Genomic DNA, 10431 nt, shown 5'->3' with positions numbered 1-10431 from the left:
CTACATTACATGTCACTTGTTAGACGCTTTTATCCAAAGCGACTTACATACTCAATACTGTGGACAATCCCCACAGAAGCAATTTGGGGTGAAGTGTCTTGCCCAGGGACACAACGACATGCTGACTGCAGTGGGGTTTGAACCTTATCCCTGATCCCAACACCTACGGACAACCCACTACGCCACGCAGCGTTGGATATTTATTTTGCAATGGGTCACTGGATGACAGAACAATATGTACATACAGTGGCCAGGAATATAAAAACACATGTTTTATGTTCTATGAGAGGCAACATTTAAGCGATATAAAGTACACAACATATCACTTTTTTCAATATTACGCAAACATTTCTAACATAATACAACTTTACCGAGCTGTTTGCTTTGCATTACAGAGCTTTAAATCATTCCATTAAAATAGTAAACTACATTTGGATTATATTTGTAGAATGAAAAGGCAATCATTGTATTTATCACACTAGTATTATTGTCACCATTGATGCTATCTTGCTGTTTGGTAGTGTCATCAGCAGCTCGACAAAACAGACTCGAAAAAGGCGAGAAAATGTAGGCTGTGTGTTGCTGTCTTTCTGGATTAATCGCGTCCCCCGTTTTCCTAATCGATCAGCTTAGTAGTACCTAAGTATTTGTTCTTCTTTAATTAAAAAAATACATATTAGAGCAATTACACTTTTACCTGCTTCAACAGTCTTTGTATAAAAAGATCCAATGGGTAAAAATAAGAAAAACCCACTTACATCTAACCACTCTTGCCTAGTGTATTCACTTCTACCTACATCATCTAAGAAATTATGTCAGGATCTATAATTGTGCAAACAGCTTGATTGGAGCATGTCGTATTCAACCTCTACAGCACATACTACTCAATCATGGTTGTTTCCAATGACTCTCTTCTGGCACTGAATTCTCGCTTGTCGTTGAATCATCATTTGAGGGCATCCTCTTTTCTTAAAACAGAACCATCTAAGCTCTCTCTGCATCTCTGTGTCTGGCTGCAGCGCGCCGGAAGTAGCCCTTAACTGTCTCTGAGAGAGCCAGTGAGGAAACGAGCCATGCGCTCTTCTCCTACCCGTTCTGCGCTCCTCCACACACAGAGCCCAGTCATCATCAATGGGCACCGTGCCTTGCCCCCCTCTCTTTACTGTTTCTTCACTCCATCTCCCTTTCTACGTTTTGTTCTATGTGCGTCGAGAACGTCTCCTCCTCCCATTGCCTGAGCGCACGTCTCCAACCAGCCCAATCTTTACGCGCGTACAAGCTCTCCAAGAGAATCCCCGACGGTGGGGACCCTCCCCTTTCCGTTCCTTGCCGCCCTCACTCATTCATGACCCGGGATTGGTGACGTAGGAGATTCCTCCTTGCCCACTGCCGTAGGCAATAACGGCATGCTTGAGTATATATGGGACAGAGGTAGCCAACAACCGGCACAGTCGCTCCGAATCGGGAACTAGGCATCAGCAGAGATAGCAGGCTTTACTTCGCCCTATTAGGCTAACTCGCTCTACGCTTTGGTTCAGGATGGACACCTCTTCGATTTCTCGGAGCCGACGATGCTCCTTTATGCTCAACTGCAAAAGTAAGTTTGTCTTCTTTGGTTTTGGATTCCTGGATGCTACAGTCTTAGAGCTAATGCTGAATTGTAATACTTGTACGACTACTACATTTCTAATCTAAGAAAGATTGATGTACTTTTGTATACATTTTAAATGTAACATCTAATATGGATTAAAAAAAAACCGAGACTTTGACGTTCTGCTTTGCAACTGTCTACTTATATTATGACTTATAAAATCAGACTTATATACACATTTATATAGTCACATTTTAAAATGTAGAGAGGAATATAACAATAACGTTGTATAGAGCTTAGAAGAGCTGTTGCGTTTTGAGATGGTTGTGATCATTTTGTGCGTAATGGTCCGTTTAAGTGTACTCTGATGCGTAAACTTCACTTATTGTAAAAATAGAAAGCTCTTAAGTTGAGACCTAATCTAGATTTGACTCGAATGCCAGTGCAATAATAGAAAACATACTCATTCAGCATGCTGGTGTGATATGTCAGTACCACGGACAACTCGCTCACCTTCCTCTCTCCCCCGTTATCTTCCAGGCGGTCTCTCCCTCTGGCTGGTGGTGTTGCTGGTCCTCGGTAAGCCAAGTCCGGCATCGGCGTGCCCGCACAATTGCGTGTGCTACCCGACGCCCATGACTGTGAGCTGCCAGGCGCAGAACTTCACCGCCGTCCCAGTCGGAGTGCCCTATGAGTCGCAGCGCGTATTCCTCCAGAACAACCGCATCACGGAGCTGAGAGTTGGCTCTTTTGGATTTGGGACTCAGGTAAGAAGGAATTTTAAAACGGTGTTTTCAGAATGGGAAGGATAAAGCTTGATTTTTGTCGTGAAATAATTATTTGTATTTCACATTTAATGTTTAATAATATCCACCGAGGAGAAGAATAACCGTTCAATTCATGCGTTTTCTCGCATCAGGTCCTGTGGCTGTTCTCTAACAACATCACGTGGATTGAAGCTGGGGCTTTCAGTGAGCTGAGGGACTTGGAGGAGTTGGACTTGGGGGACAACTCCAACCTCCACAGGCTGGAGGGGGGAGCCTTCCGCGGCCTTGAGAAGCTCCAGAGCCTCCACATGCACCGCTGCCGGCTCACTGCTCTGCCCCATGACATCTTCCACAAGCTTTACAGCCTGCAGTTCCTCTACCTGCAGGTAGGGGCGCTGGAGATACATGCAATTAAATAATGTTAGACTCAGTGCTGGCCTTGTTGAGCATCAAATTAATTATTCTGATCTTATTACTTTAATGAAAGTAGCAATACTATGATATAGAAAGTAAAAGTCCTACAAAATCTTAACGCAAGTACAAAATATGTTTTTTTAGCCTTAACATTTAGAAAGTAAAAGTATTCACCTGATACAGAATAGCTTTTTTCCCGAATCCCATGTAATATATATTTAGATTTTAATCAATCACTTTAATATTGCTAAAATATATGCCTCAAATAATTTGCTTTATACACTTTTTGTAATTGTTGTTTTGAAAACACATTATTATTTCGATTTTTTATGAAGAGTATGAAAAAGAATATGATCTACAAAGTAACTAACGTTAGCAATTACATACAGTGGAGTAAAAAGTAAAAACACTTGCCTCTTAGATAAGTGGAGTAAAAGTATAAAATGAAAGAAAATGTACTTAGTTACTCTCCACCACTGGATACATACAAACAGATATCAGCCACCCACAGCTTCAACATCTTGTTACATAATACAATTACCATTGTGTCTCTTCTTTTCTTGCTTAACCTTTTTTTGTTGTTGTTTCGTCCACAGGAGAATAATCTCCACTTCCTGCAAGACGACATCTTCTCTGACCTCATCAACTTGAGCCAGCTTTTCCTGCATGGCAACCGAATCCGCACCCTGTCAGAGAACGTGTTCCGTGGCCTGGTCAACCTCGACCGCCTTCTCCTCCACGACAACCGCATCAGGCAGGTGAACCGCAGAGCCTTCCGTGACCTCGGCCGCCTCACCATGCTTTTCCTCTTCAACAACTCCCTGGCTGAGCTACCCAGCCAGGCCCTGAGGGACACCCAGGGGATCGAGTTCCTCCGCCTCAACGCCAACCCCTGGTCCTGCGGCTGCGAGGCCCGCGGCCTGTGGGAGTGGTTCCGTGAGGCCCGCGTCTCTTCTTCTGAGGTTATCTGCGCATCCCCTGCTGCCCGCCGCAACCAGGACCTCCGCTTTCTTCGTGAGATGGACTTCGCCCCCTGTCCCCTTCCCGACGCCGGCTCCATCGCTGGTTCCACCACCACTACCTTCAGCACCAAAACCCGCTGGTGGTTCCACAAGAACAAGCCTCAGTCATCAACGAAAGGTGTCTTCGAGAAAGCCTCAGAGAATGTCAAAGCTGGTTTATATGGTAAAGGGCCATCCACAACAACCTCAGTAGTCAAGTACGAGTTGGGGGAGGAAGAGCTGGCGCTGCCCAAGCTCGACGCAGAAGAGTACTGGGCGAATTACGGCAATGAGGACTCAGGTGTCACCCTGCGATGCTTCGAGCTTGAATGCCCGCCTGACTTTGACCTGCCTACATCTTCTTCCTCTCCCTCATCGCCCTCTTTCCTCACACTCCTAGCCCTTTCTGTTTGCAGTCTCTGCTTCAACCTCCACCTGCTATTCGGCTGAATCTGACTCTTAGCGCGACATCCCATTCCCCTTTCAGCCTGTTTTAAAGGCTGTGAGGAATCCTGTTAGACTGACACCCCCTTTGCCCGCTTTGCTGTAAGCCAATTCTCAAGGCACAGCCAGGGAGATAGGGGGACGGTGAGAGTCTGAATCTACCACCTACAGGGCTTAACACTTTTCTAAGAGTTATTCAACTAAGGTCAAGTACATCTACAGTACTCTACAGGTATGGCTTTATGTCACCTGTATGGTGTCACGTTGAGTTTCCCTGCAATCAGGGCTAGGAGGGCTGAGTCCATCACCGATATCAGTGCAATTTGTAAATGATGTGTTCATTTTGTCACCAATAATGGCTATTAGTGCATCCAATGTACTGGCTGCTACGAATACTACGATTGCTGTTAGAATCAGTGCAAGACAATACTGTAACCACTTAAAGTGTTATGTAAATAGGTATGATCTTTTGTGATATCTGTGGTTCAACTTTCATCTCCATTTAGGAGTGCTTCTATAGGGCAGAGCACAGTGTGGATTAGAGTTTGCTCAAAGAGGGAACAGATAGGAAGATATACTGTGAAGCTTGGAGGGGAAAGAGAGTAAGAACAAAGGAACAGCAGTGAGGATAATGGCAGGGAGAAGAAAGGGAGGGGTTGTTCAACAAAACAACATTAGAAAGAGGAAGAGATAAAAAAGGAGGGAGAAGTTGAGACAGTGTTCATGCAGCAATAAGAAAAGAGGCGGAGATAACACAGCGAGGCACTGTGACAGGGACAGTGCTGGCCGTAGAAGCAGCAACATGCGGGAGAAAATTAATAAATCCACTCATCAGCTAGTTGTACCCATCCATCTCACTACCATCCACCATTTTCTGTAAACGTGTTGTCGTCTGAGACAACAACTGTTAAATAATGCTTCCTATCAGGAAGCCAGATATTCTGCTTTTTTGATGTCTTTCTGTGACATATTGATATACTGTGTTAAGATTGTTGACATGGATGCAGATCAAGATCTTGATAAAAAATAATACACAGAATATTTCCTGAATCATGCTTTTTCTTTGGGGCTGAACCAACTTTAAAAAAAAGGGGAACACCATTAACATTCCAATGGTTTATGCCAATGGCCTGACAAATATTTGGAAACTACCCCCATAATCCAAAAAGTGGCAACCTTTTGATGTCATGAAGTATATAGTCTGCAGCTGCTTCATAGAAATCGGCATCAATCTTCCCTGATATTTTTGGAGTGTATTCGACAGTAGGCACAACATGAGTTACACACTGTTTAAGTTTTTTTTATACATGGTAATTCAGTGATGAAAGCAAAAACAACATGGAACTGAAAAAGATCCACCAATAAGTAGCAGATTGCCGCCATTTGACTAAACAGTGACTAATGTGGATTGAGAGGACTGACCACATGGAGCTGATGTCCCCTGATGGGCATCTGTCTGTCTTGCGTGTGTGTGTGTGTGTGTGTGTGTGTGTGTGTGTGTGTGTGTGTGTGTGTGTGTGTGTGTGTGTGTGTGTGTGTTAGTGTGGATGAATGGGGATGAATGGAGTCACATGCTGGCAGCTCTGCAAAAGGCAAATACGTCAGTAGGTTTGTCACCCCCATGAATCATCGGTGGGCGATGCAAGATGGATGGAAGAGGTGCAAATTGGCTGATTTGTAAATACGCTAAGAGAGCAAGAAGAGAGAACAGGAGACAAATTAAGATCAGAAAATGATGTGAATCGATAGAGGAGTGGGCTCAAACCTAAAAGGGATTGGTAATTGCTGAGAATGCAAGAATAACAATAGATGCTTAGCAGTGGAAGTATTGCGAAAAAAGGGAGGTGGAAGTTACCATTTATGGGCATTCACTCCCCGCCTATTGCCATGTAGGAATCAAGATACTGGAGGTGTTCTGATGCTGAAGTTGTTCTTTCCTTTTACTTGCACACCGGTTTCCTCCATCCCTTAACGCATTGCAAGGAAGAAAGGCAGGAAGGAGGGGTCCCCAGTGGCAGTAGAGGTGATGAGGGCAAGGCCAAGATGTAGGAGGAAGAGTAGGAGGTAATGTAAGAGATGTACACATACACACAAAGATCCACTTTTGAAGCCAGTTAGCCTCAGAAACATATGAACACATTCTTCTTTTCTCTGTATGGTTCAGAGAGTTACTGGAAAGCCTTGTCGATGCCATTCATAGATAATGATGTTTTAGGGAAATATTTGGAGTAATTACTCTGTCTAGTCTCTTATTGAGTCTCATGGGAGGAGGTCAAACTGAGCCTGGGTGCTCTTCAGTGGTCATGACAGGGAGCTCACTGTCAGACGACCAAAGTGCCAGTTATACCATATTCATGTTCTATGTTTTGTATCTGACGCAGAAATAATACTTCTATATGACAGATAATTTGGTATGTTATTTTTACTGTTAAAGAATATGTAATTAAAGGAAGGAATACATTCATACTTGTTTGATCAAAATGTGCTAGTGTGGGGTTTTTTCTTTCCACCCACGCACCCACACACACACACACACACACACACACACACACACACACACACACACACACACACACACACACACACACACACACACACACACACACATACACTTGACATTGTGTAAGTCTTCCAGGAAGCGTGAAGATGAAAACAAAGCACGTGCACTGTAAACTTCCTTATTTACCCGTATGTCAAACTCAAGGACTCTGGATGGTACAACGCTCCAATGACAAATCACACCTGCTCTGACAATATGCCGTAGGGTTTATTTATGAGAGACAACACCCACTACGATAGTATTTAGATGACAAATGAGTATTGTAGCATTGTTGATCATCACATAGAGATAATAATAATCTAACTTGTGTAATCCAAATGCACTACACCAAAAACTGTTGTGGACATGTGTCTATGTTCTCCTAAAGGAAAAGATGAACTTCAAAATGTGATGACAATTTACATTGATTTATACACATTAAATCATCTTCACTGTAAAGTTCACATACGTACATTTAAAATATTGTTGGTCACTGTAATCATCACACTCCAAAGATCCCTTCATATTTTGTGCCTCTACTGTGACATGTTTACATGCTAGAGGTCACTACAGTGGACAGCTATTCAAAAGGTGTTTTCTTGTATATGCATTGTTTTTTTTTGCATAGTTGCACCATCAGCCACTACATAGGACCCTATTGCATCATCCCATACACTGCCCCTCAGTGGAAAGTCAGTGTAAGTGCATGATACATGTCTCTAAACCAAGATGGACGACAGACCGCCAGATGGACCAAGTCACCTGTCGATATCTTGCCAATCCTTTTATGGAAAGCGTCCCCTGCAGGTATAAAAAATGTGGTGACATCAAGTAACAACTAAGGAATCATATAATTCATAAATGATCGAAGTATTGATTTTCTGTTGGGAGGATACTGTGATTAACCACCTGTCCACTACAGTGGACGTCATGCATCACTGGCTATATTTCAACTACAATTCATACTGTTACTGCTACTGTTGTTCTTGAAAATACTTAATTTGCAATATCGTTTTGGGCCGTAAATCAATATACTTATGTTATTATAATGTCATTTTAAGATTTTGTATATCTTTATATTTTGTAGTGCTCAAAAGCAGACCGTGATAGAAAGGCCTACAAGATAGTGGAGGAAATACCATCTGACTTGAGTGAAGATGATGTTAGTGGCAGTGATGACGACATACTGCCAGAAAAAGGAGCTAATGAAACTGACAGCGTAGCCGAGGATGCTGAGGGAGTAAGCTGAGGATGTGCCACCTACCAGAGCAAGCATCTGGAAAATAGGAGACAACCAGTTTGAGGGAGACTTTCCTCCTTTATTAGGACAGTGGAAAGCAAATGTTCAGGGAACAGAACCAGTAGAGTTCTTTATGCATCTATTTCCCGAAGAGCTGATAGTGTTTAATACAAACTTGTATGCACTCCAAAAAGGAAAGAAATATGGCTGTGACCTCAGACGAAATGAAAACATTCCTAGAAATAAATATGGTCATGTCATACATCAGATACCCAAGATCAAGAATGTACTGGTCATCAGATAAAGGGCTTCATCTTGATTTGATAGCAGATGCCATGCCAGTAAAACAGATTTGAGGCAGATTCTTGAGTTAACATTCACTTTCCCTTCAAGGGGCCGTCTGTCTATCAAGCAGTACTCCCCAAAAAAAAAAACCCTGGGTGTAAAAGTGGGTGAGAGGCAGGATCCTCTGGATACATGTACAGGTTTGAAGTCCTTATCAGGGTGCAGCTGTGCGTGGTCAGATCAGTCCAATTGGGGAATGGCTGCAGATTGTAGTAATACGCCTCTGTGACGGACATACAGCAAAAAAATCACAAGGTGTTTTTTGACAACTTCTTTACTACCCATTCCACTCCTTCGGGTATGGAAATTTGCCAGGGATCTGTGGCACTGGTACATGCAGAAGAAACATGCCTCCATGGAGCACAACTGAAACTCCAAGAGTGAAAAGGCAATCAAGAAAGAAGGAAGAGGAGCTTGCTCTGTTGTCACCAATGCTCACGTATACACGTTGGCTCGACAGTTCAGTGATCCACATGGCTCTACCTGCCACTGGGCCAGTCCCCATCCAGATGTGGCCCATTGAGATGGAGCAAGGAAAGAAAAGGAAGATGCTCAAATCCCAAAGGCCATTTTCTGGTGAAGCTCTTTACAATCAGCATATGGGAGGGAGAGGATCTCATGGGATCAATGTGTCGCGATGTATCCCACGACGCAAAACAAACGGTTGTCACATCAAGTGTCTTCCACTTCTTGCATGTGACCGACTGTGGAATGCCTGGCACCTATACAAAATGTCTGGTCTGGAAAGATGGATCTTCTGCACTTCCAAGGCACTGTAGCTCGTGCGCCTCATAAATGCAGGATCCATCAAGATACGCGGAAGAGGAAGACCCAGTCCCACCCCAACTCCGGAAGCGCAGGCAGTGTCAAGGCACCCCCTGAGGATCAGGTTGGCTCTGGAAAACCACTGGCCTCAGCTCACTGAAGCCAAACAATGCAAACAATGCCAGGATGCTGCATGCACACGAAAGGAACCAAGTACACCTGCATGCAGTGTCGTGTGGGCTTTGTGCCCTGGGTGCTTTGCCCAATACCATGGTAATAGAAAAGCTGAAATACAGTAGAGTATTCCTAAATGGTGTTTTGGATATGTATGCAAGATTTTCTTTATTTTACATATTTATCATTTAAGTTTGCACATCTTTTTTTTTTACCATTTTATCCATATTTTGTTAAATACCACATTTCTCAGTTTAAACCTTAAAACGCCATACTGTCCACCTGAGTGGAATATAAATATATCTTTGAAAATCTGTATAAAAAAAAAATAAAGTCAAATCTTTGTTTTTCATGCCCCAAGAACAATAAAAACACTTTGGTTAAAAAATTCCTGAGTGAGGGCTTTCATAATTCATGCATGAACGGCGTTTCAAACAAGCCTGCTGCGAAACACGCTTGTTTGAGACTGAGCTGCGGCTCGCCCGAAAATAGACGAGAATAGCCGAATTGCAGCCGGGGGAGGTCAAAAAGCTCGCCCCTGAAGTCCGACAGCTCCGAGTCGGTTCTTCTTCTTCTTCTTCTTCTTCTTCTTCTTCTTCTTCTTCTTCTTCTTCTTCTTCTTTTCTTCTCTTCTTCTTCTTCTTCTTCTTCCTTTTTCTTCTCTTCTTCTTCTTCTTCTTCTTCTTCGCCTTCTCGCCTTCTTCGCCTTCTTCTCTCCGGTCTTTTTGTGGATTGCAAAGAACTTTAAGTTGCATACTGCCGCCTACCGGAGTCGGCGTGACTCGGTTTGCATTATAAAGAATGCACAATGTGTTAATCGTTACATGTCAGGATATGTACGTAGAATACATGTGTTCCTGCACAAGATTAGATTCAAACTTTATTGTTATTGCCACATATTACAGGTACTGAGAGAACAAAAGGCAGTTATAGCTTCTAACCAGGAGGTGGCAACAAGCAGTAAAATGAAAAAGTAATGTACAAAATCTACAGAATTAAAATATAGAATTAATTGAATGATGAATAAACAGTGAGGTATGAATACGCTAGATATACCACAGGCAGCCCTGAGCAGTATGGAAATAGTGTATGAATATGCTAAGATATATAAGTATGGAAAACGGTAAGGCAGTGCAAGTATAGTAGGCTAT

The 10431-nt window shown here is 43.0% G+C and overlaps 1 protein-coding gene across 1 annotated transcript; it reads left to right on the top strand.

Annotated features, from left to right (window-relative positions):
* The first annotated feature begins 1470 nt into the window (after positions 1 to 1470).
* LOC104967688 (reticulon-4 receptor-like 2) lies at positions 1471 to 6586 on the top strand. Its single transcript, XM_010797202.1, has 4 exons — positions 1471 to 1597; positions 2132 to 2358; positions 2511 to 2744; positions 3369 to 6586. Exons 1-4 carry the CDS (start codon positions 1540 to 1542, stop codon positions 4221 to 4223), a joined length of 1374 nt encoding a protein of 457 aa, XP_010795504.1. The 5' UTR covers positions 1471 to 1539; the 3' UTR covers positions 4224 to 6586.
* The last annotated feature ends 3845 nt before the right edge of the window (positions 6587 to 10431 follow it).

This window comes from Notothenia coriiceps, unplaced genomic scaffold, assembly GCF_000735185.1.
Source record: "Notothenia coriiceps isolate Sejong01 unplaced genomic scaffold, NC01 NC01_scaffold00037522, whole genome shotgun sequence".
Taxonomy (NCBI): domain Eukaryota; kingdom Metazoa; phylum Chordata; class Actinopteri; order Perciformes; family Nototheniidae; genus Notothenia; species Notothenia coriiceps.
This window is presented reverse-complemented; position numbering and strand designations above follow the sequence as displayed.

Coding starts and splice junctions, on each gene's coding strand:
- LOC104967688 (XM_010797202.1), top strand. CDS start 1,540: ATGGACACCTCTTCGATTTCTCGGAGCCGACGATGCTCCTTTATGCTC. Junction 1,598..2,131: donor CTTTATGCTCAACTGCAAAA/GTAAGTTTGTCT, acceptor GTTATCTTCCAG/GCGGTCTCTCCCTCTGGCTG. Junction 2,745..3,368: donor TGCAGTTCCTCTACCTGCAG/GTAGGGGCGCTG, acceptor TTTCGTCCACAG/GAGAATAATCTCCACTTCCT.